Below are 25,095 nucleotides of genomic sequence, written 5' to 3'. Positions count from 1 at the left end.
AAACACTGCTCACGTGAGAGACACATCAGACAGGCGCAGAAGAAAGCTGAGAATGTGAGTCGAAAATCACAGGATGAGGCAATTGCCTCAGCACTCTTGGGGGGACATACTGTACAAAAAGGGTGTATAATTCTGGTGGGGGTGGGGTAGATGGAAAGAAGGTGAATGGGGCTAAACCGCAAAGATCAAAAGAGCAGTAATCACATGTAATAGTAAACACGTCTAAACCAGGTGTATATTGAATTTCTTGTTGTATTTTTCACACTTTTTATTATCTATATTAATCTAATTTATTTATGTTGGATATAACACTAATAGTGAATTGATGTTGTTGCAGCTGTTGCTATCTGAATCAAGAGAGCTGTGATCTCAAGTAGCTGCACCTCCATGCAAACATTTTAATAATAAAATGATGATGACAATAAATGTGTTGCGGCAAATTAAAACATTTATATGTTGGTACCAATTAATTTGATATAAAAATGAAGTAAATTAATATATGGAGGAAATGTAATAGGTGTGAGAATCAAAGTGAGAGATTTTGGTAAAATTCTCCTGTTTTTTTAAAAAGTGCCAATCATTCCCATTGCAAAATCAACCTGGTTTTGCCATGTAAATGATTGCCACTTTAAAAAAAAAAAAAAAAAAAAAAACAGGAGAAATTTACCAAAATCTCTCACTTTCTGATTCACACACCCTATTGCATTTCCCCCCTGGTCTTTTAAATAACCTTCTACAGCAGAGGTTCTCAAACGCGGTCCTCCAGGCACAGATGGTTAAATCAAATTAACTGAGTTGGTAATTAAGTCACCTGTGGCCAAGCTTGGATATAGTTAAACCTGGACCGCTGGGGTGCATTAAGGACCACATTTTAGAACCTGTGCTCCTCAGAATATTTGTGTGTGCAGTATAGATGTACTGTAGCAGTTTCATCACATTTGTATCATTTTAGTTCAAACTGATACTTCATGCGAAAAAAGAAGGTGGGAGAACAGCGCTATAGATATATATATCTTACTTGATATATTAAAACCTAGCCTTTGCCCACACCTCTACTTGCGTAGACGTCTTGTTATTGCTCAGCGGAACTAATTTTACAAAGACAGTAGTGGCATCTAACATTGTGATGTATTTTTTTTTATATTGTAGATATTGATTACAAAATGTCTTTGTAAACAATATTTGCAGTTTTTCCTGAGATCTATGCCTGCAGTCCTGAGCGTTTGTCCCTGCGACAGTACACTAATCACCAATAAGCAATAATTCAGTTTTCTATTTTTTTTTTTTTTATCCAAAGCACAAAATCCAATTCAAGGGATAATTAATCTCACAGTCCAGTCTAAAGGGCCCTACACATTGGCCGATGAGCTGCCCGACAGCGGATACGGGCGACCCGGCGGCGGGGGGGGGCAGTGACGGGGGTCATTCCCCCCGGCTCCGTAGCAGTGCAGGCAAATATGGACGAGGTCGTCCATATTGGCCTGCATGCACAGCCAACGGGGCACCAGTGATGAATGAGTGCGGGGCCGCGCATCGTTCATCGCTGGTGCCTCCACACTCAAAGATATGAACGGTATCTCGTTCATTAATGAACGAGATCGTTCATATCTTTGAGTGATGTCGGATAGTGTGTAGGGCCTATTAGTTCACTTTAGTCCAGAGGTTCTCAAACTCGGTCCTCAGGACCCCACACAGTGCATGTTTTGCAGGTAACCCAGTAAGTGCACAGGTGTATTAATTACTCACTGACCCATTTTAAAAGGTCCACAGGTGGAGCTAATTATTTCACTTGTGATTCTGTGAGGAGACCTGCAAAACATGCACTGTGTGGGGTCCTGAGGACCGAGTTTGAGAACCTGTGCTTTAGTCAAACAAATGTTATCTAGTAGATCCCAAATCCATTGCTACTTAACCTTCAGTAACACTGAAAGGTTGCAAGTAACAACCTCTAAGGTTTGCAGCAAGTAAAGCAATGTCCTTTGACATTGTGCACTGTACAGTATATGAGAATTGGATATGCCCTTCTAAAATGTAAAGACATAGTCAGAGAAAACAGACAAATGTTAAGACCATTCTGTTGTACAATCCAGCAATTAGAAGACTATTACCCAGTCAATAAATAGCAAGCAGTATAGTCCCTGCTGTCTTGGATTCCTCGCTAATATGATGCAGGTAAACGGTGGATCCTGGATTGTAAAGGTCCTCCAAATATTGGTGCTGGTCCAGCTGTGTGAAAGTCTGCAGTGAGTGTCTGTTGGGGGCTCAACGCGTGTCAGTGTGAAAGTGCCCACATCTTCCTCAAGATGTACAGTACTTCATGCACTAGAAACTGATTTGACATACCGGTAATTAAGTGCAGTTTTTACTAATTACGTATCCAGCGGATTTGTTATTTTAAAGATTGCCTATTATCCCTGTCATTATAATGTACATAGAGGCATCCATTATTCATTGGAAATATAGTTATAATTTTTTATTTCGTAGTAAGAGCCTGATTTTGTATTCTTAAATTTGTACCATATACCACACTGATAAAAATAGGATTCTGCTCCTACACCTTCCACCTGACAGGAGACGTGTCTTGTTTGACACCAGATATATTTCACTGCTATATAATTGTGTAGATCAGTAGTTCCCAAACTGGGCGCCTTGGGGAACTTGCAGGGGTGCCCTGGGTTGGTGGTCCAGGATCAATTCAAATTACATATGGTCAGTGTAATAGGCAAAACCAGTGCTAGTGAATTCCAGTCATAGGGGTATATTCAATTAAAGTCGATCCATTCCGACATGAATTTGTCGGAATGGATCCGACAAGGGCTATTCAATGAACGTCCAGATCCGACTGTCAGATTTGGCCGCTCCCAGTGTCCGCTCCGCGCTGCTGCTGACAGCACTGATGGCACTCAGCTGCTGTCCCGTCCTCTCCACCGGAGGATGAACGGAGGTGGTGCCCTGCAACCCGCTGCATGTCTACCCACTCCCCCCACCTCGTCCTCAATCCAACTTTTTTTAAAGTCAGATTGAGATTGTCGGAAAGGGAGCAAAAACCTGTCGGATTTGGCCCCGTTTCCAACAGAAGCACGCGGATCGGCGGCTATTCTGCCAATCCACGTGCTTTCCGACAAGTCGGATTTCCCGACTTGTCGGAAAAAATTAGGCCGGATTAAATAGGTCGGAACCCCTTCCAACCTATTACAGTCGGAAACTGACATCTTTCCGACAAGACAGCAGTTTCCGACTCTAATTGAATATAGTCCATAAATTATGTGGACAAACAGAAGTGAATCCTGTCCCTCGCCACATAACTGAACCTAAGGATAACATATAAACACAATTTACTCCATTTAGTATTTTTTCTGAATTTCTCAATATAAAACTTTTGGCCTAGGGGTGCCACGAAAAAAATTCTGATACTTTAGGGCACAGGTTCTCAAACTCAGCCCTCAGGACCCCACACAGTGCAAGTTTTGCAGGTAACCCAGCAGGTGCACGGGTGTATTAATTACTCACAGACACATTTTAAAAGGTCCACAGGTGGAACTAATTATTTCACTTGTGATTCTGTGAGGAGACCTGCAAAACATGCACTGTGTGGGGTCCTGAGGACCGAGTTTGAGAACCTGTGCTCTAGGGTACCGTGACTCAAAAAAGTTTGGGAGCTACTGGTATGGATGGTTTTTGTAGCCTTGGGATGGCTGTGGTTCTGTATGTAGTAAACTGGGTTATTGGTTCTATTGTTCATTAAGTGTCAATATCCCTTCATTACAGTGGATTAATGGTGTTCAAGTGACCCATCATGAAGGAGGGCACCTGCCATTTGAAGCCAGCGTAAACAACGTACTAAAGGGTAATACGGGAAATTTCTGTCGCATCACTATTGCGGTAAATAACACTCTGACTCTGAACAGCTTGCCTCCTGGATACATCCAATACATGCGAGATACCACACTGTAAGTATAATAATGCGTGTGTATAAATGTATACCATTGTGTGTGTCTAAAGCAATTGAGAGAATAAAAACAAACATCTGGCTGATATAACAGCACAAATGTTCAAAAATACTATACTATTAAATGAAGCCAGGACTCTACATAATTCGAGCACCAGGGGAGATATGTCCTCTGTGAATCAGAGTAATGGGAGCAGAGAGCTGTGGAGAGTTGTAATGCGGTCTGAGGAGTAAGAGGATACATATAGGCAAGGTGTACAGGAGTGTGATACAGAAAAGGATTGAGGAGGAGATAGAGAGGGATTATGATGTGGATTAAAGAGGTTTTTAATGTCTGTGGGGGGGTGACCAGTGTGTATAGTGGACAGAGGCTTCCGTTGTTTAATAGCCGATACTGTTTATCACGTTTGAGTTTGCTTGACTTCTAAATTGTCAGGCTAACAAAATGTAAGTCCTGAATTGATCACAGATGTGTTCAGAGTTTGTAAAAGTATGCACATCTTTTATTTTCCCAACAGGTCTAAAGACACCAATTTGATTAAAGGCAAAAGATGGATTGGAATGTATATTTTCCAACCACGCATAACTGGTTTTGCCTTTAATGAAAATGCTGTTTTAAACCCTACCTGGAAAATCGCAACAAAAAAACTTGCTTTTGATACACCTGATAATGCCCATGTATACGTTATTGGTATATAGTAATATGCTTCCAGTAGTTAATTGCATGGTGTTTTTAGACCCGCATTTATATTTCCAATCCTTTTGCACAACCGGTTTCCTCCAATGATACACACTGTACCAGACCTATTTACTTTGCAGATAATTGCTTCTCTCAGAATGCTTGCCGGAAAGCCTTGTATAACTATGTGTTTACTAATCTGCTATTCTTTTGTAACAACTGGCTATTCAAGATTACTGATCTTACTTTTAATCTTAGATATCCCAAAGGATATTTTGTTCAAGAAATAGATTTTGATTTCTTTAATTATGCTGGCATTCATCGTCCTGTGGTTCTGTATACAACACCGGCCATTTACATAGATGACATCACAATTAATACAGACATTCAGCAAAACACAGGTGGGTCAAATTTATTGGCTGTCGGAAATCATGGGCCTGATTTATTTACATAGGCTGCGAAGTGACAGTCTTTACCTCCTTTACCTCCTTTTTGAACTGTACTAAAATAAAGTATTTTATAATCCATTATTGTTGAATAATTTTCTACCTTTTCATAGTAACTAGTGGGTGTGATACAGAAGAAAGACATTATAAAGGTTGACAGCATTAGGTATACAGCAGGGACGTGCGGTGAGGTAAATGGCTGTTGGAGGTACTGGCAAGTTATATGTAGCAGTATATGCTGCTGGAAATTAGGTGAGATTTGATCAGAGATGTGTGGAAAAGATAGGCAGGGGAGGCACTGCCTCGCCTGCCAGAGACTTTTTACTCCAGAGTTTTGACTATAAAAACTATTAGAATAATACAAAGAAGAGATTTCTAATATATTCTTTGTATTGTTCATATACTTTATATAGTCAAAGCTTTGGCGTATACTAGAGTATGACAAGAAAGGCTCTGCCTCACCTCACCACATGTCACAGGTAGACGGTCAAAAGGTTAACATGAAAAAAGTTGACACAAAAAAGTGTTATGTGTTTTTAAACCGATATCACACAAATTTGTGTGAAATGTGTCCCCTCGTGGGCTTGTCACGCTTCGGGCGTGGCAAGCAGGTTACTAAAGGTAATAGTTTGTGACATGGATAGTAAATGCAGCAAAAGTTGTAAAACAAAAAACAAAAAAAAACAATAAAACATTTTTTATGTCGACCCTTTTAACTGTCAACTTATTCACTATCAACCACCTCCCTAACTAGCATATATCAATTTCTTATCTAATGCATTGAAGTGAGGAGCAGTGATGTGCAGTAAAGGGGGGTACTCACGGAGCGATCGCTGCTTAAAATCTGAGCAATCTGACTAGATTGCTTAGATTTTAAGCCTGATCGCTCCGTGTGTACCCCCTACAGCGATAGCGATGCGCAGCCCCGCGCATCGCTATCGCTGGTGCTAGAGGCCAATCTAGCGGGTCGCTCACTTCACCCGCTGGGAGAAATAAGCGCCTCCCCCCCCCCCGTCTCCTCCCGCACGCTCAGCACACATCGCGATGTGCTGAGCGGCGCGAGAGATGTGTGCTGAGCGGTTCGCTCAGCACACATCTCTCCCGCATCGGCCAGTGAGTACTGGCCTTAACTCCTAGCAATCACTCGGAGATTAATCGTTATGTCAGACTAAAGAAAATTAATATCTAGTGTGCTGAGGGCTATAGCAGAGGTGGGGTATTTTTTTTTTTTTAAAACACACTAATTTCTTAAACCATAATGAGACTCATTAATGTGAATTAAGTCTCTTGTTGAGCTGGTTTCTTTTTAAGTTGCCATTATTCAGTCTGATGCCCCTTAGTCAGGGGTAGACCCAGGATTTAATATAGTATCTACAGTATCTCTATCTTTACATCACCAAAACCAACTGACAATACATGTAGTGATAACGCATCTACGTACATTAAGCAAATGTGTTTATTCTAATAAACAAGGTATTGCTGAATGGCCACTCATGTGCATAGTTGGGCCACATATTTGGTGGGGCAAGTGCTATATATTTGGTTGCTGTAAAAATCAGTGTAACAAATATGCTGTAAAAGGACCCATGCACTGCAGCTGACAAAATGCAATTTTCTCATACGTCCTCGAGGATGCTGGGGACTCCAAAAGGACCATGGGGTATAGACGGATCCGCAGGAGCTTGGGCACACTATAAAGACTTAAACTGGGTGTGAACTGGCTCCTCCCTCTATGCCCCTCCTCCAGCCCTCAGTTAGACTTTGTGCCCAGGAGTGATGGGTCACACACTAGGGGAGCTCTCCTGAGTTTCTCTGAAAAGACTTTATGTTAGGTTTTTTATTTTCAGGCAGACCTGCTGGATACAGGCTCCCTGCAGCGTGGGAGTGAGGGGAGAGAAGCAGACCTACTTCTTCTTCTTAGTTTAAAGGCTCTGCTTCTCGGCTACTGGACACCATTAGCTCCAGAGGGTTCGATCACTTGGTGCGCCTAGCTGCTTGTTCCCGGAGCCGCGCCGTCACCCCCCTCACAGAAGCCTGAAGAAAGAAGCCGGGTGAGTATTGAAGAAAAGAAGACTTCAGTGACGGCAGAAAACTTCAGTAACGGAGGTAACAGCAGCGGTAGGACTGCGCTCCATGCTCCCACACACCAACGTCTCTAGCAGGGCGCTGGGGGGGAGCGCCCTGGGGGCATGTTGCTGAGGGTCTAAAATGCTGGCGGGGGGACATATTTAGGTGCCCGGGCACCGGGTATGTTCACCCCGCCAGTGTGCCGCAGGGGGGAGCAACAGCGGTTGCGCTGCGCTCCCTGCTCCCACACACACACCATCGGCCTGCAGGGTGCAGGGCGTTGGGGGGGAGCGCCCTGGGCAGCATATGGGTATATAATATGTAGATCACTGGCGGGGGGACATACTTCGGTGCCCGAACACTGGGTATGTTCACCCCGCCAGTGTGCCGCGAAAGGGAGGGAGCAGCAGCGGTAGCGCTGCGCTCCCTGCTCCCGCACACAATCGGCCTGCAGGGTGCTGGGGGGGAGCGCCCTGGGCAGCATTTATTGAATGATCCCGGGCGGGGGAACATACCCGGACACTGGGTGTCTTCGCCCCACCAGGGTACCGCAGCGTGCGCGCTGCGCTCCATGGCTCCCACACACCAACGGACTCCGTGGGTGCGGGGCGCAGGGGGGAAAGCCCTGGGCTGCGTTTAGACATAAAGGGACATATACAGGGGGAAACTTCCTGTATATAAGTTCCCCAGCTCATTTAGGTATATATATTTCTCTGACGTCCTAGTGGATGCTGGGGACTCCGTCAGGACCATGGGGATTAGCGGCTCCGCAGGAGACAGGGCACAAAAGTAAAAGCTTTAGGATCAGGTGGTGTGCACTGGCTCCTCCCCCTATGACCCTCCTCCAAGCCTCAGTTAGATTTTTGTGCCCGGCCGAGAAGGGTGCAATCTAGGTGGCTCTCCTAAAGAGCTGCTTAGAGTAAAAGTTTTGTTAGGTTTTTTATTTTCAGTGAGTCCTGCTGGCAACAGGCTCACTGCTACGAGGGACTTAGGGGAGAGAAGTGAACTCACCTGCGTGCAGGATGGATTGGCTTCTTAGGCTACTGGACACCATTAGCTCCAGAGGGAGTCGGAACACAGGTCTCACCCTGGGGTTCGTCCCGGAGCCGCGCCGCCGACCCCCCTTGCAGATGCCGAAAAGTGAAGAGGTCCAGAAACCGGCGGCAGAAGACTTTTCAGTCTTCATAAGGTAGCGCACAGCACTGCAGCTGTGCGCCATTGTTGTCAGCACACTTCATAGCAGCGGTCACTGAGGGTGCAGGGCGCTGGGGGGGGCGCCCTGGGCAGCAATGATAGTACCTTATTCTGGCTAAAAATACATCACATATAGCCCCTGGGGGCTATATGGATGTATTTAACCCCTGCCAGGTCTCAGAAAAACGGGAGAAGAAGCCCGCCGAAAAGGGGGCGGGGCCTATTCTCCTCAGCACACAGCGCCATTTTCCCTCACAGAAATGCTGGTGGGAAGGCTCCCAGGCTCTCCCCTGCACTGCACTACAGAAACAGGGTTAAAACAGAGAGGGGGGGCACTTATTTGGCGATATGACTATATATATTAAAATGCTATAAGGGAAAAACACTTATATAAAGGTTGTCCCTGTATAATTATAGCGTTTTTGGTGTGTGCTGGCAAACTCTCCCTCTGTCTCCCCAAAGGGCTAGTGGGGTCCTGTCCTCTATCAGAGCATTCCCTGTGTGTGTGATGTGTGTCGGTACGTGTGTGTCGACATGTATGAGGACGATGTTGGTGAGGAGGCGGAGCAATTGCCTGTAATGGTGATGTCACTCTCTAGGGAGTCGACACCGGAATGGATGGCTTATTTAAGGAATTACGTGATAATGTCAACACGCTGCAAGGTCGGTTGACGACATGAGACGGCCGGCAAAGCAATTAGTACCTGTCCAGGCGTCTCAAACACCGTCAGGGGCGTTAAAACGTCCTTTTACCTCAGTCGGTCGACACAGACACGGACACTGACTCCAGTGTCGACGGTGAAGAAACAAACGTATTTTCCTTTAGGGCCACACGTTACATGTTAAGGGCAATGAAGGAGGTGTTACATATTTCTGATACTACAAGTACCACAAAAAAGGGTATTATGTGGAGTGTGAAAAAACTACCTGTAGTTTTTCCTGAATCAGATAAATTAAATGAAGTGTGTGATGATGCGTGGGTTTCCCCCGATAGAAAATTATTGGCGGTATACCCTTTCCCGCCAGAAGTTAGGGCGCGTTGGGAAACACCCCTTAGGGTGGATAAGGCGCTCACACGCTTATCAAAACAAGTGGCGGTACCGTCTCCAGATAGGGCCGCCCTCAAGGAGCCAGCTGATAGGAGGCTGGAAAATATCCTAAAAAGTATATACACACATACTGGTGTTATACTGCGACCAGCGATCGCCTCAGCCTGGATGTGCAGCGCTGGGGTGGCTTGGTCGGATTCCCTGACTGAAAATATTGATACCCTTGACAGGGACAGTATTTTATTGACTATAGAGCATTTAAAGGATGCATTTCTATATATGCGAGATGCACAGAGGGATATTTGCACTCTGGCATCAAGAGTAAGTGCGATGTCCATATCTGCCAGAAGTTGTTTATGGACACGACAGTGGTCAGGTGATGCAGATTCCAAACGGCACATGGAAGTATTGCCTCAGTCCTTTCGTCCCCATAAGGGCAAGCGGGCAAAAGGCCAGTCATATCTGCCATGGGATAGAGGAAAGGGAAGAAGACTGCAGCAGGCAGCCCATTCCCAGAAACAGAAGCCCTCCACCGCTTCTGCCAAGTCCTCAGCATGACGCTGGGGCCGTACAAGCGGACTCAGGTGCGGTGGGGGGGGTCGTCTCAAGAGTTTCAGCACGCAGTGGGCTCACTCGCAAGTGGACCCCTGGATCCTACAAGTAGTATCCCAGGGGTACAGATTGGAAATTCGAGACGTCTCCCCCTCGCAGGTTCCTGAAGTCTGCTTTACCAACGTCTCCCTCCGACAGGGAGGCAGTAGTGGAAACAATTCACAAGCTGTATTCCCAGCAGGTGATAATCAAAGTACCCCTCCTACAACAAGGAAAGGGGTATTATTCCACACTATATTGTGGTACTGAAGCCAGACGGCTCGGTGAGACCTATTCTAAATCTGAAATAGTTGAACACTTACATACAAAGGTTCAAATCAAGATGGAGTCACTCAGAGCAGTGATAGCGAACCAGGAAGAAGGGGACTATATGGTGTCCCGGGACATCAGGGATGCTTACCTCCATGTCCCAATTTGCCCTTCTCACCAAGGGTACCTCAGGTTCGTGGTACAGAACTGTCACTATCAGTTTCAGACGCTGCCGGTTGGATTGTCCACGGCACCCCGGGTCCTTACCAAGGTAATGGCCGAAATGATGATTCTTCTTCAAAGAAAATGGACGATCTCCTGATAGGGGCAAGGTCCAGAGAACAGTTGGAGGTCGGAGTAGCACTATCTCAAGTAGTTCTACGACAGCACGGGTGGATTCTAAATATTCCAAAACCACAGCTGTTTCCGACGACACGTCTGCTGTTCCTAGGGATGATTCTGGACACAGTCCAGAAAAAGGTGTTTCTCCCGGAGAAGAAAGCCAGGGAGTTCTCCGAGCTAGTCAGGAACCTCCTAAAACCAGGAAAAGTGTCAGTGCATCATTGCACAAGGGTCCTGGGAAAAATGGTGGCTTCTTACGAAGCGATTCCATTCGGTAGATTTCACGCAAGAACTTTTCAGTGGGATCTGCTGGAAAAATGGTCCGGATCGCATCTTCAGATGCATCAGCGGATAACCCTGTCTCCAAGGACAAGGGTGTTTCTTCTGCGGTGGCTGCAGAGTGCTCATCTACTAAAGGGCCGCAGACTCGGCATTCAGGACTGGGTCCTGGTGACCACGGATGCCAGCCTGAGAGGCTGGGGAGCAGTCACACATGGAAAAAATTTCCAGGGAGTGTGATCAAGTCTGGAGACTTCTCTCCACATAAATATACTGGAGCTAAGGGCAATTTACAATGTTCTAAGCTTAGCAAGACCTCTGCTTCAAGGTCAGCCGGTATTGATCCAGTGGGACAACATCACGGCAGTCGCCCACGTAAACAGACAGGGCGGCACAAGAAGCAGGAGGGCAATGGCAGAAACTGCAAGGATTCTTCGCTGGGCGAAAAATCATGTGATAGCACTGTCAGCATTGTTCATTCCGGGAGTGGACAACTGGGAAGCAGACTTCCTCAGCAGGCACGACCTCCACCCGGGAGAGTGGGGACTTCATCGGGAAGTATTCCACATGATTGTGAACCGTTGGGAAAGACCAAAGGTGGACATGATGGCGTCCCGCCTGAACAAAAAACTGGACAGGTATTGCGCCAGGTCAAGAGACCCTCAAGCAATATCTGTGGACGTTCTGGTAACACCGTGGGTGTACCAGTCGGTGTATGTGTTCCCTCCTCTGCTTCTCATAACCAAGGTACTGAGAATTATAAGACGTAGAGGAGTAAGAACTATACTCGTGGCTCCGGATTGGCCAAGAAGGACGTGGCACCCGGAACTTCAAGAAATGCTCACAGAGGACTCATGGCCTCTGCCGCTAAGAAGGGACTTGCTTCAGCAAGTACCAGGTCTGTTCCAAGACTTACCGCGGCTGCGTTTGACGGCATGGCGGTGGAACGCCAGATCCTAAGGGAAAAAGGCATTCCGGAAGAGGTCATTCCTACCCTGGTCAAAGCCAGGAAGGAGGTGACCGCAAAACATTATCACCACATGTGGCGAAAATATGTTGCGTGGTGTGAGGCCAAGAAGGCCCACGAAGAAATTTCAACTCGGTCGATTCCTGCATTTCCTGCAAACAGGAGTGTCTATGGGCCTCAAATTGGGGTCCATTAAGGAAAAGTGACCATGCTGTTGGCCCTGGCCTCGGCCAGGCGAGTGTCAGAATTGGCGGCTTTGTCTCACAAAAGCCATATCTGATTGTCCATTCGGACAAGGCAGAGCTGCGGACTCGTCCCCAGTTTCTTCCTAAGGTGGTGTCAGCGTTTCACCTGAACCAGCTTATTGTGGTACCTGCGGCTACTAGGGACTTGGAGGACTCCAAGTTGCTAGATGTTGTCAGGGCCCTGAAAATATAGGTTTCCAGGACGGCTGGAGTCAGGAAAACTGACTCGCTGTTATCCTGTATGCACCCAACAAACTGGGTGCTCTTGCTTCTAAGCAGACGATTGCTCGTTGGATTTGTAGCACATTTCAACTTGCACATTCTGTGGCAGGCCTGCCACAGCCTAAATCTGTCAAGGCCCATTCCACAAGGAAGGTGGGCTCATCCTGGGCGGCTGCCCGAGGGGTCTCGGCATTACAACTCTGCCGAGCAGCTACGTGGTCGGGGGAGAACACGTTTGTAAAATTCTACAAATTTGATACCCTGGCTAAAGAGGACCTGGAGTTCTCTCATTCGGTGCTGCAGAGTCATCCGCACTCTCCCGCCCGTTTGGGAGCTTTGGTATAATCCCCATGGTCCTGACGGAGTCCCCAGCATCCACTAGGACGTCAGAGAAAATAAGATTTTACTTACCGATAAATCTATTTCTCGTAGTCCGTAGTGGATGCTGGGCGCCCATCCCAAGTGCGGATTGTCTGCAATACTTGTACATAGTTATTGTTACAAAAATCGGGTTATTATTGTTGTGAGCCATCTTTTCAGAGGCTCCGCTGTTATCATGCTGTTAACTGGGTTCAGATCACAGGTTGTACAGTGTGATTGGTGTGGCTGGTATGAGTCTTACCCGGGATTCAAAATCCTTCCTTATTGTGTACGTTCGTCCGGGCACAGTATCCTAACTGAGGCTTGGAGGAGGGTCATAGGGGGAGGAGCCAGTGCACACCACCTGATCCTAAAGCTTTTACTTTTGTGCCCTGTCTCCTGCGGAGCCGCTAATCCCCATGGTCCTGACGGAGTCCCCAGCATCCACTACGGACTACGAGAAATAGATTTATCGGTAAGTAAAATCTTATTATTTATTTAATTTGAGCGGGCTTAAGCGCGCTGGGAAGGGGCGGAGTTTAGCCCTCACAGAGGAGTCAGCGCCATTTTCTTCATATCCCCGCCAGGACTTGCTGGATAGTAAGATGGAGGGGGAGCACAGTGTTTTTAAAGCTATATGGGTGTCATATAGCATTTTGGGGCAGATGTATTAACATGGAGAAGGCATAAGGAAGTGATAAACCAGTGATATGAGCAAGGTGATAAAGGCACCAGCCAATCAGCTCCAAAAAGTAAATTAACAGTTAGGATCTGATTGGCTGGTGCCTTTATCACCTTGCACATATCACTGGTTTATCACTTCCTTATGCCTTCTCCAGGTTAATACATCTGCCCCATTGTTTGATAATGGACGCATAATCACTCTTCTATTACATAAATTCACTGTTTCCCTGTTTGTACTCACTATTGGTATGTCGGCAGGTGTGAGGGCTTTGTCACAAGCTGCTGTGGGGATAACTGTCGGCTTCCCCGGCGCATGGCGGTACTTGATTCGGGAAATTAAGTATTAGCAAATTGGTGTTTGTGTGCTTAAAACAGTAAACACGATAGGGGAGATACAGTTGTTTGGGGATGCCCTGTCGGCATCAACGGGATTTCCTGGGTAAAAAATGATCAGGCTGTTATTGCCTTGTACCTGTAAGTGTGTGTGTGTGTGTGTGTGTGTGTGTATACATATATATATATATATATATTGGTATATGTGGGGGGAGTGTTATCAAAATTGTATTTGTATCCTTCCCTCAGGGCCCTCGGGGTTCCGTGATTATTTTTTGCCCGCTTACTATTCCTTGCTGTCGACATTTACTAAGTTTCTGTCGACCATAACGTTCCTGGTAGATCCACATCGGGGGCATGTCAGTACATGGTCATACACATTCACAACACATTACTGTCACTAGGGACCTGACAGGTCTGGACAATCCACTTGCGTATAGGTTATATCTATATGTGTAGATATAGGTTATATATGCATGGTTAGGATAGATGTGTTTTATTGTGTATTACAGGATGTATATTCATGAATGCTGAAATAATGGTATTCTTATCATGTGCTGGTCGCTCTGTTGATTAAGCTCTAGATTGGCCGTGACGAGTTGGTTTCGATCCTCTCAAGGAGTCCGAATATTATTCTCTTCACAACACGGAGAGAAAATTATGACAGTCAACTCCTGGTCGACGCAGAGCCTGGACGCAAAGGATCATACACAGGCAGCTAAGTGAAATTTTATTTCTATACTTTGACCTTGTTTGCGCTGTATGCACTTGAGGGAGTGTTGTATTCGGGTAGGAATCCGATAGAATTACCCTACCCAGTGTGCGTAGGCTTGCCTATGTTTATTCTACCTTATAACATTACAGCAGGCTGCCACGTGACAGCAGGAGGTGTGACCGGAAAAATGCGGAGGATGTCTCCGGGAGATGTTGGAGGGAGGTATACAGCTATTTGGTGTGGCCTCTGTTCAGTCAATCTCGGCAGATTCCACTGGTAAGTCTAACTTTGTGAGTTAGCCTCTTTCACAACGGTTGGTGACGCATTCTTTTGTGGGATGCAGTCGTTTTAACCGGTTCGAGTCCGTTCTTTTTTCCTTTTCTGTGCAGACAGTGGAAGGTGAAAAGGTAAGTGTTCTGCAGCCTTGTTAGGTTCGCAGTAGTGGATGTCGTTTTCTGTTTCCGCCACATCCACCACTTGTCGCTGAGTCTATCGGGCTGGGCCCCACTCCGGTGGGCACTTGTCTACTATGTTTCAGTTGGTCCAGGAATAGACTAGGACCTGTGGGTTATTTATAGAATCCAAAGGGGAACATTCTGAGTTACGGTTGTTTCCCCTTACTGTTTTTCTAATAGTTCTTGCCGTTCCACTGTGGAAGGAAAGATAGTACGCGATGCAATACAGAGGTGCGTCAGGATCAGGACATTGTCCGGTGGTTCCTGTATAGAGGTGCAAATCGTTGGTTCTCTCTGACTGTTCTTCGACACAGGGATTGGCTGTTGTTTCCAACGACACTGATGTTGGAGGTGGGTTTCAGAGTAGATAATGACCGGTTAAAGTTCGGTGTTTTTCCATGTGAAAAGAGGTCTGAAGATCCAGAGTTGGATCGGTTTTACTGGGACACTTCATCAAGGTGTTCCGTTACTTAACCGGTTGGCTGCGGCCGGAGTGGCCTTTTTTGGTGAGAGGCTCTAATGCCAGAGTGGTTTTCAAGAGGCCAGTTGGAAATGTGGTCCGGGTCTCATCTGCACATGCACCTGAATATAATCCTAACGGCCAGGACATCGCTCCTGTGGTGTCTGCTCGGTTCTCTCCTTCTAGAGGGATGAAGGTTCGGGTTCCGGGTGTAGATCCTGGTGTCCGTGCATACAGATCTCCGAGACGGAGGAGCAGTACTTGCAAGGGACGTGTTTCCAGGGGATGAGGTCGAGTTGGAAAGCTTGTCTGCTATAAACTTTCTTGGATTAAGAGTTAGTTTCGACAAACGTATTCTTCGTGTTCTGCCCGTGTTAGTTCTGCTAGACGACTTGTCAGCGGTGGCATAAGTAAACCGCTATGGCGGAACAAGGAGCAAAGCGGCAATGGCAGAAGATGCACAGTTTTGCAGTTGGGTGGAGAGTCTGGTAAACGCTATATTAGCAGTCTTCGTTCTGGAGGTGAACGACGAAAAAATTGATTTCCTCTGCTGGCGCGATCTCCATCCGGGAGAAATTCAGTCGTCATCGAGAAGTTTCACAGATGTGACAAGTCTGAGGATTGTCGCAATTGGATATGTTGGCTTCTCGCCTCAATGAGAGGCCTCAGGGATATTGTTCCAGGTCATGGGATGCTCAAGCTATAGCAGGGGACAACCTCGTGACACCGTGGGTGTTTTTTAGTCGGTCTAGGTGGCCTCTCCGCTTTCATTTTTGTTTGAAGGTGATAAACGTGCGATGAACAAAGGTTCAGGCGATCCTCTTGGATCCGGTCTAGCCAAGGAGGGTTGGCTATGCAGTTTTTCATGATTTACTCATAAAAGATTCCTGACCTCTTTCTATACGTGAGGATCTGTTACAACAAGATCAGGGCGTGTTTCAAGGCTTACCGCGGCTGCGTCTGATGTTGTGGCGGTTGAATGCCATATCCTAAGCTGAAAGGGTGTTCCCAGTGAAGTCTTTAACTCAATTCTTCAGGCTAAGAAAGAAGTACCGCATAAGCTTTACCACTGTAGTGGGTGTAACTATGTGTTTTGGTGTGTATCCAGGAAGGCTCCTATGGAAGTCTTTCAGCTAGGTCGTTCTTATCCATACTTTACAAACTGGTGTGGATGCAAGTTTAAAGTTGGGAGTGTGGCCTAATAATTTCTTTACAAAAATTTCTCTCTTGGACAGTGGTCATGCTCTTGGCTTTGACATCCGCAAGTCGGGGGTCGGAAGTGGTGGTTTTGTCTCACAAGAACCTGGTTTGATCTTTCATGTGGATAGAGAGGAATTGAGAACTCTGTTAGTAGTTCTGCCGAGAGTGGTTTCTGGGTTTCGCAGAATTTGGCCTATTTTGATGCCGGTAGTTACTTAGGCATTAGCTGATTCAAATTCTCTCGATGTAGCCAGGGATTTGAATATTTAGGTCGCCAAGTTGGCTCAGATTGGAGAAACAGGGGCTCTGTTTGTCTGATATGTTCGCAGTATGGTTTGGGTGGCTGTGTTATGCAGTCGGTTACATGTGGGATCTGTGATGCTATTTGGCATGTTCATTCTACGGCTGGATTGCCGTCACCGAAGTCGGTGGAGGCCCATTTTACTGGGAAGATGGGCTCTTCCTGGGCGGATGCCCGAGGAGTCTCGGCGGTTCAACTTTGCCGAGTGCATACTTGGTCGGGTTCAAACGCTTTTGCTATGCTCTACAAATTTGATACCCTGGTTGAGGGGGACCTTTTGTTTGCTCAATCGGTGCTGCAGAGTCGTTCGCACTCTCCCGCCCGTTCTGGAGCTTTTGTTTTGACCCCATGGTCCTTTTGGAGTCCCCAGCATCCTCTAGGACGTATGAGAAAATAGGATTTTGGTACCTACCGGTAAATCCTTTTCTCTTAGTCCGTAGAGGATGCTGGGAGCCCGTCCCAGTGCGTACTGTGTCTGCAGTTATTGTTTTGGTTACACTCTAGTGGTGTTTCTTCTCTGTCAGACTGTTGCTGACGATGTTCAGGCCATGGCATGCGGTGTCTTATTATTGGTTGTGTTACATATTCTCTCAGCATGTGGCTGTGTCTTTTTCATGCCGTAGGCTGGTTTTCTATTGAATGCCACGCTCTGCGGTACGTTCGTGGTGTGAGCTGGTGTGACACTCACCGTGTTTATAAATTCTTTCCTCGAAATGTCCATCTCTCCTGGGCACGGTTTCTAACTGAGGTCTGGAGGAGGGGCATAGAGGGAGGAGCCAGTTCACACCCAGTTTAAGTCTTTATAGTGTGCCCAAGCTCCTGCGGATCCGTCTATACCCCATGGTCCTTTTGGAGTCCCTAGCATCCTCTACGGACTAAGAGAAAAGGATTTACCGGTAGGTACCAAAATCCTATTATTGGCCACATTTTTCAACCTCCCCTATTTTTGTGTGCAATAGATAAGCATATCTCTAGTTCAGGTAAAAGTTGTTAACAGAATAAGCGGTATATGCAATTGCGGTCGAATTCCCGAAAATGTCGAAAAACTGGACTTTTTCGCCAAAAAAAAGAATTCGACAATGCAATACAGTACTTTTCGTCAAAAAAATTGACTTTTCAAATTCGACTTTTTGAAATTCGACATTTGACAAATTCGACATTTCTGCAATGGTACAAATGCGGCTTTTCGACAAAAGTATATTCAGTTGAAGAATGTAAATTCGACAACAGTGCTTTTTGACAGTAAATTCGTCATTTTCAATCAGCCTCACTTTGCTGGCGGAATGTAATAAAAAAAATGTAAAACATTTTTTTTTGTGGTTTTTTTATTGCTGATAGCATATCTATTTATATTAGAAGGGATTAGGTACTTTGGTTTGTCTATTTAGGAGGCACAAGTATTATTTATATATTTTTAAAAAAAAATATTTTTTATTTTTTATGGAATGGGTTAAAAACCCGAAAAAAAATTGCGTGGGGTCCCCCCTCCTAAGCATAACCAGCCTCGGGCTCTTTGAGCCGGTTCTGGTTGCCAAAATACGGGGAAACAAATGACAGGGGATCCCCCGTATTTTAACAACCAGCACCGGGCTCTGCGTCTGGTCCTGGTGCAAAAAATACGGGGGACAAAAAGAGTAGGGGTCCCCCGTATTTTTTGTACCAGCACCGGGCTCCACTAGCTGGACAGATAATGCCACAGCCGGGGGACACTTTTATACCGCTCCCTGCGGCCGTGGCATTAAATACCCAACTAGTCACCCCTGGCCGGGGTACCCTGGAGGAGTGGGGACCCCTTCAATCAAGGGGTCCCCACCCCCAGCCACCCAAGGGCCATGGGTGAAGCCCGAGGCTGTCGTCCCCCCATCCAAGGGCTGCGGATGGGGGGCTGATAGCCTTGAGTAAAATGAAAGAATATTGGTTTTTTTGCTGAAGAACTACAAGTCCCAGCAAGCCTCCCCCCCCCGCAAGCTGGTACTTGAAGAACCACAAGTACCAGCATGCGGGGGGAAACGGGCCCGCTGGTACCTGTAGTTCTACTGCAAAAAAAAATACCCAAATAAAAACAGGACACGCACACCTTGAAAGTACAACTTTATTACATACATGTCGACACACACACATACTTACCTATGTTGACACGACGTTCGGTCCACTTGTCCAAGTAGAATCCATGGGGTGTACCTGAAAATAAAATTATACTCGCCTAAATCCAGTGTCCAGTGATATTTGTAATCCACATACTTGGCAAAATAAAAAAACGCGTTTACCCGATCCACACGGACTGAAAGGGGTCCCATGTTTACACATGGGACCCCTTTCCCCGAATGCTGACACCCCCTGTGACTCCTGTCACAGAGGGTCCCTTCAGGCAATCGGGGAGCGCCACGTCCTGGCACTCTCCTGATTCCCTATGCGCGTCTGAGCTGGCAGACAGCGCATCGCACAGCACCTCCATTAGTTTCAATGGTGGGAACTTTGCAGTCAGCGGTGGGGTTACCCGCGGTCAGCGGCTGACCGCGGGTGACCTCACCGCTGACCGCAAAGTTCCCACCATTGAAGATAATGGAGTGGGCTGTGCGATGCGCGTGTGACAGCTCCGACGCGCATACAGCCAAACAGGAGAGTGCCACGACGTGGCGCTCCCTGATTGGCTGAAGGGACCTTCTGTGACAGCAGTCACGGGGGGTCTCTGCATTCGGGGAAAGGGGTCCCATGTGTAAACATGGGACCCCTTTCTGTCCGTGTGGATCGGGTAAATGCGTTTTTTTGTTTTGCCAAGTACGTGGATTACAAATATCACAGGACACTGGATTTAGGTGAGTATTAAGTTTATTTTCAGGTACCCCGGATTCGTCGACATTGGAGAAGTGGCAGTCGGCGTGTCAACATAGGTAAGTATGTATGTGTCGGCATGTGTGAAGTTGTATTTTCACGGTGTGCGTGTCCTGTTTTTATTTGGGTATTTTTTTGCAGAAGAACTACAGGTACCAGCCCCCCCCCCCCCCCCCCCCCCCGCATGCTGGTACTTGTGGTTCTCCAAGTACCAGCTTGCGGGGGAGGCTTGCTGGGACTTGTAGTTCTTCTGCAAAAAAACACAATATTCTTTCATTTTTACACATGGCTATCAGCCCCCCATCCGCAGCCCTTGGATGGGGGGGACAGCCTCGGCTTCACCCCTGGCCCTTGGGTGGCTGGGGGGGGGGGGGCCCTTGATTGAAGGGGTCCCCACTCCTCCAGGGTACCACGGCCAGGGGTGAATAGTTGGGTATTTAATGCCACGGCCGAAGGGAGCGGTATAAAAGTGTCCCCCGGCTGTGGCATTATCTGTCCAGCTAGTGGAGCCCGGTGCTGGTACAAAAAATACGGGGGACCCCTACTCTTTTGTCCCCCGTATTTTTTGCACCAGGACCAGGCGCAGAGCCCGGTGCTGGTTGTTAAAATACGGGGGATCCCCTGTCATTTTTTTCCCCGTATTTTGGCAACCAGGACCGGCTCAAAGAGCCCGAGGCTGGTTATGCTTAGGAGGGGGGACCCCACGCAATTTTTTTTCGGGTTTTTTACCGTTTTTTGTACCAGCTGAAATGTCGATTCAAAATCCGTCAATTGGTCCGTTTTTCGACAGCGGGACTGTCGAATCCGTTTTTTATTGAATATGTTGAATTCCGGCACCCGCCGGACGGAATTCGACGGTCGAATTGTGTCGAATTTAAAAACGGGCGAAAAATTGCCGCAATTCGCCCGGAATTGCATATACCCCTAAGTCCTTTTATAGGAGACCTCCATTTAAATATTTTTGGTCTTAGAGCACATCTTCCAATACAGAAATACCAGAGGCCTCCTATGCATGGAAATTACACAGTTTTGGAAATACGCCCACCAGAGTTTCTGCTCTTGTAACACAATCTTCCTGCATCTGTATTACAGGAGCCTCACATCACTGTTATTATTCATTGGGAATCCTCCTCCAGCCTCTAACTCTCATGAGGAAATATAATACAGCTAGCGATATATATTATGCTGGAGACACAAGCTGTGATATTGCCATGTGTCGTACAGGAGGGCGATTTAGTTCCGCACTGGGTTATTAATCCAGACACCAGTCCTGCAGGAGGATATATGTCCGATACCGACTATAAATTAAATGTGATGTGTTCCACAGTATATTTTTCCAATGTCGGTGGTGCTCCCAGAGCCAGTAAGGAATATAGTCTGTTCAGAGGGAGAAAAAAAGAGACTCTTTGTTGGGGCAGTCTTGTAATGAAAAATTAATAGAAGATAAAATTTTACTTTTAATTACAACTGTATAAAATGAATATGGCAAAAGACAAACAAACATTGTGCTGCACACAAACTCATATAAGTTTAAATATATATTTATATTAGACGGGATATATTTGAACAATTTTTTCCAAAGAATATTTTCACCAGGACAATCACAGGCTATTACCATAAGGACACACTTTAACGCGAAGTTCGTTTTTGGCATTTATCCTTGCTTTTTATCATTGTTTGTTTGTCTTTTGCTGCATTAATTTTATACAGTTGTAATTAAAAGCAAAATGTTATCTTCTACTCATTTTTCATTACAAGACTGCCCCAGCAAAGAGTCTTTCTTTGTTTCTCCCTCTGAACATACTATATTGCCATGTGTGCATGGCCCGAAAATGACTACAATGCCTGAAAATGATCATTTCAAAATCAGTGTTGTTATTATTGAATATGTTGGCATATGACCTCGCAAGATGACCTCTGTTAGCCTGTATATGCAAGGATCTTCTGGTCACACAAGACTCTTTAACCCCAAGTGATTGAGCCTTAAGGGGGGTACTCACGGAGCGATAATCTAAGCAATCTGACTAGATTGCTTAGATTTTAAGCATGATCGCTCCGTGTGTAGCCCCTACAGCGATCGCTATCGCTGGTGCTAGATTGGCCAATCTAGCATGTTGCTTAGTTCACCCGCTGGGTGAAATGAGCGCCCCCCCCCGCACGCTCAGCACACATCGCGCTGTGCTGAGCGGGGGGAGAGATGTGTGCTGAGCGGTTCGCTCAGCACACATCTCTCCCTAGATCTGCCCGTGAATACGGGCCTTTACTCTCCATATGACCAGATCCCATCCAGCTTAAGCTCTTGGTACAAGCATCAGGTGTCACCAAGTTTACATGCGCTCTGGCAGAGAGTGTATCAAAGAAAAGCTCAAAAATAGTAATGTGCATAAACTGTGAATGTTACCCTTTGGGTATCTGAGCTGTAAAGGGGGGTACACACGGAGAGATCCGTGCTTAAAATCTAAGCAATCTTGCTAGATTGCTTAGATTTTAAGCATGGATCTGCCGTGTGTATGCCCCCCAGCGATAGCGATGCGCGGCCCCGCGCATCGCTATCGCCGGTGCTAGATTGAGCCTGCATGCAGGCCAATCTAGCAGGTCGCTCACTTCACAGTTGTGTGAAGTGAGCGGCCCCCCGTCGGCTTTCCCCCTCGCTCAGCACACATCTCTCCCGTGAGTACCCCCCTTAATGCCAGGTGATTATTTAGACAATTTACATTTTGACACACTTCCACAGAATTGTAGAAAGAGAAAATCAGAGTCTTTATATTGTATTGTAATGACAGTTTGTACAGTCGTATAAAGCCTTGGTTAACTGACCAATGTACATTTGACTGGTATAATTAACCTGGAGATGTTTGTTTGTTTGTTTTTTACTAGGTTTAGTGAACTATGAAGTGGCAGTTGTTGGTTCAGATTACTATTCAGTAAATGTAACCTTGCGTGACCAAGATGGACAAGAGGTAGCCACTGGTCTAGGAGCTGTAGGACAGCTCAAAGTTGTCAACGCACATCTATGGTGGCCTTATCTGATGAATGTAAATCCAGGATATCTTTACTCTTTTGAGGTAAACTGAAGAGAACTCTCTTCTATTGACTGTTGCTGTCAGTTGGTAGCCGTAGAAGTTATGTGGATTGATGTAATCCCATGTTATCCTTTTGGAGCCTCTGCTCTAACCTAACACTTCCTCTTGAGCATTATCAAGGGCCTGTGAGAAGTAGAGGAGGTGTGGACGGTTCTAGTGCCATGTGAGAGTGTACACCCCTACACTATCAGCCCCAATGTTTACTTAAACAAAAGTAGAAAAATTGCAGCGTTTTGCAGTGAAAATAAAAATACCATGTTAATACTTATAATATATGGATGCCTGGCCATGAATACTGCTGACCTGCCACTCTTCTCTTTATAGAGACAGTCTGCGGTGCCAGTCACAAGTGATGACCTGGGCTGTAAGCTGAATCTGAACCACTAAACTGGTGGGCGGGCATTCTAGAGTGGGGAGAGCCCTGTACCATTTATAAAAAAAAATTGGGGTCCAACTTCATTTTTTTCTGGTTCTCATCATAATTTCTGTTTTTCTATAAAATCAATAATTAACTATAAATATATAATGCCTTCAGACCTCCCCAAATGCTCGTGCAGAATGGGTCCTGCAAATGCGCAAAGTACAAATAATTTGTACTTTGTGCATCACGTAGCAGATGCTACGGAATCTGAATAATCCCTATTGGGCATTACTGTAAACTTGTACTAATTGTCACCTCTTAAAGTAACATGGTAATTAAAATCTATTTTCAAAGAGGCAGATAAAATAGGATTCTCAGATGATTAATATTTTATCTTCTACCATAGATAAATCACTTAATTTGAAGTTCTGTATTTAATGTGATCGCATATGCTACAGAAACACTTGCCCTGTATACCTGTCTTACAACATATGAAAAGCCTTCTCTATATGTTTGGTAATGTACAGATGTAACCGCGCTCATCGTAGCTATAGCTAGGCGCATTTGTGCCTTGTTTGCCGCGACCGCATTATCGTCTAAGGCGTGCACTCCATTCACTTTGAATAGGGCGGCAAAATACGCATCCTGGCTAGGGACGGGCGTGCCTAGCTGTGCGTGCATGTAGACAGGGATGCAGCCACGATGAGCGTGGCTACACCCTGTATTTTGGTTCCATACTATTAACTGAAACAAAGGGAATTACCAAAGAAACAGCCTGCAGCTATTACCAACATTGATCTTCATTTCTGACTTCCTTGCAACACTGATGCATGATATGTGTACCCTATACAAATGAATATTGTCTTCAGCAGTAACCTTTTCTGTGTCAACGCTGCTCCGAAGACATTTAATCTAATCTATTAGTACAGTATTTCTTTGTTTTTTTTGTTGCGGTGGGAGAAGTGTCCCAAGCCACACAATGGTGTCAATCCAATTAACTCACACTCGCACGTCAGGCTGACGAGTTGCTATTGCAATAGTGTGTAAACACCAGCAAAGGCATTGTAATCTTCCCCATTTCCCCTCGAGGCCCGATCTTGACCAATCGGGCTGCAAACGAAAATCCACTAGTCCAACAGTATGTAAGTGCGGCATGTAGCTGCACTTCTACACACCCACAAATAAATTGTGGGTAATTGGATTAACTTTAACTTGTAGAATTTGTTATGATTTGCAGGTGAAGGTGACAGCTGCTACCTCTGTGGATGTTTACACTTTACCTGTCGGAATAAGAACAATCCAAGTGACAGGACAACAGTTCCTCATCAATAGAAAACCTTTCTACTTCCATGGTGTCAACAAACATGAAGACTATGATGTAAGTGAAAGAGGACAGCATGTGACATTGGTAGTCCAGTTTTAACTCCTTTATCATGAGAAGGATCTGCTGTAATCCCTCTTAGATTTACTTGCTTTTCTTTGTGATATAAAATCCATGTTTCTCCTTCATCCACTAGGGGCCACTGGAGCGTAGTTACAATGGGGAAATAGTAGGCAGTAATTGGGAGCTGGCACTTTAAAATTCTCACACTGTGGCTAGCTCCTCCCCTACTATCTCCCCTCCAAGCCAGTCTTACTTTGTGCCCGAGGTGAGCTGGTTCACTTGGGTTTAGCTGAAGAATTTTTTTCTTATTTTATTTTTCTTACTTACACTCACAGACTGGCAGCTCTGCCACTGCCAGTCTGCACCGCGGGAGCTGCCGGCGGGGTCCCATCGCAGCTGCGTGCGGCTCAAGATGGGCCCCGGCTGAGGGAGACGCTGAGCTCTCCTGAGTTGGCCGGACACCGCTGCGTGCGGCGCGTGTCGGGGCCGCTCCACCAGCAGAAGATTCCGGCAGCATGGCAGCGGTGAGTATAAGGGGCCGGACACCGATGCGTGCGGCGCGTGTCGGGGCCGATCCACCAAGAACAGCAGCAGTGGTGAGTGAGCTGTACTTTATTTGTGGTGGCT

The 25,095-nt window shown here is 46.2% G+C and overlaps 1 protein-coding gene across 2 annotated transcripts in view; it reads left to right on the top strand.

Moving 5' to 3' along the window:
- GUSB (glucuronidase beta) overlaps window positions 1–25,095 on the top strand; it is a 134,356-nt gene that overhangs the window by 58,994 nt on the left and 50,267 nt on the right. For both annotated transcript variants that reach the window (XM_063953839.1, XM_063953838.1), the window contains exons 3-6: window positions 3,769–3,950; window positions 4,887–5,029; window positions 22,518–22,705; window positions 24,322–24,462. In XM_063953839.1, the coding sequence (XP_063809909.1) occupies window positions 3,769–3,950; window positions 4,887–5,029; window positions 22,518–22,705; window positions 24,322–24,462 (654 nt within the window). The remainder of the gene's footprint in view (window positions 1–3,768; window positions 3,951–4,886; window positions 5,030–22,517; window positions 22,706–24,321; window positions 24,463–25,095) is intronic.

Source organism: Pseudophryne corroboree, chromosome 2 (assembly GCF_028390025.1).
Source record: "Pseudophryne corroboree isolate aPseCor3 chromosome 2, aPseCor3.hap2, whole genome shotgun sequence".
Lineage (NCBI taxonomy): Eukaryota > Metazoa > Chordata > Amphibia > Anura > Myobatrachidae > Pseudophryne > Pseudophryne corroboree.
The sequence above is the reverse complement of the archived record's forward strand: the minus strand, read 5'-3'. Positions and strand labels throughout refer to the sequence as shown.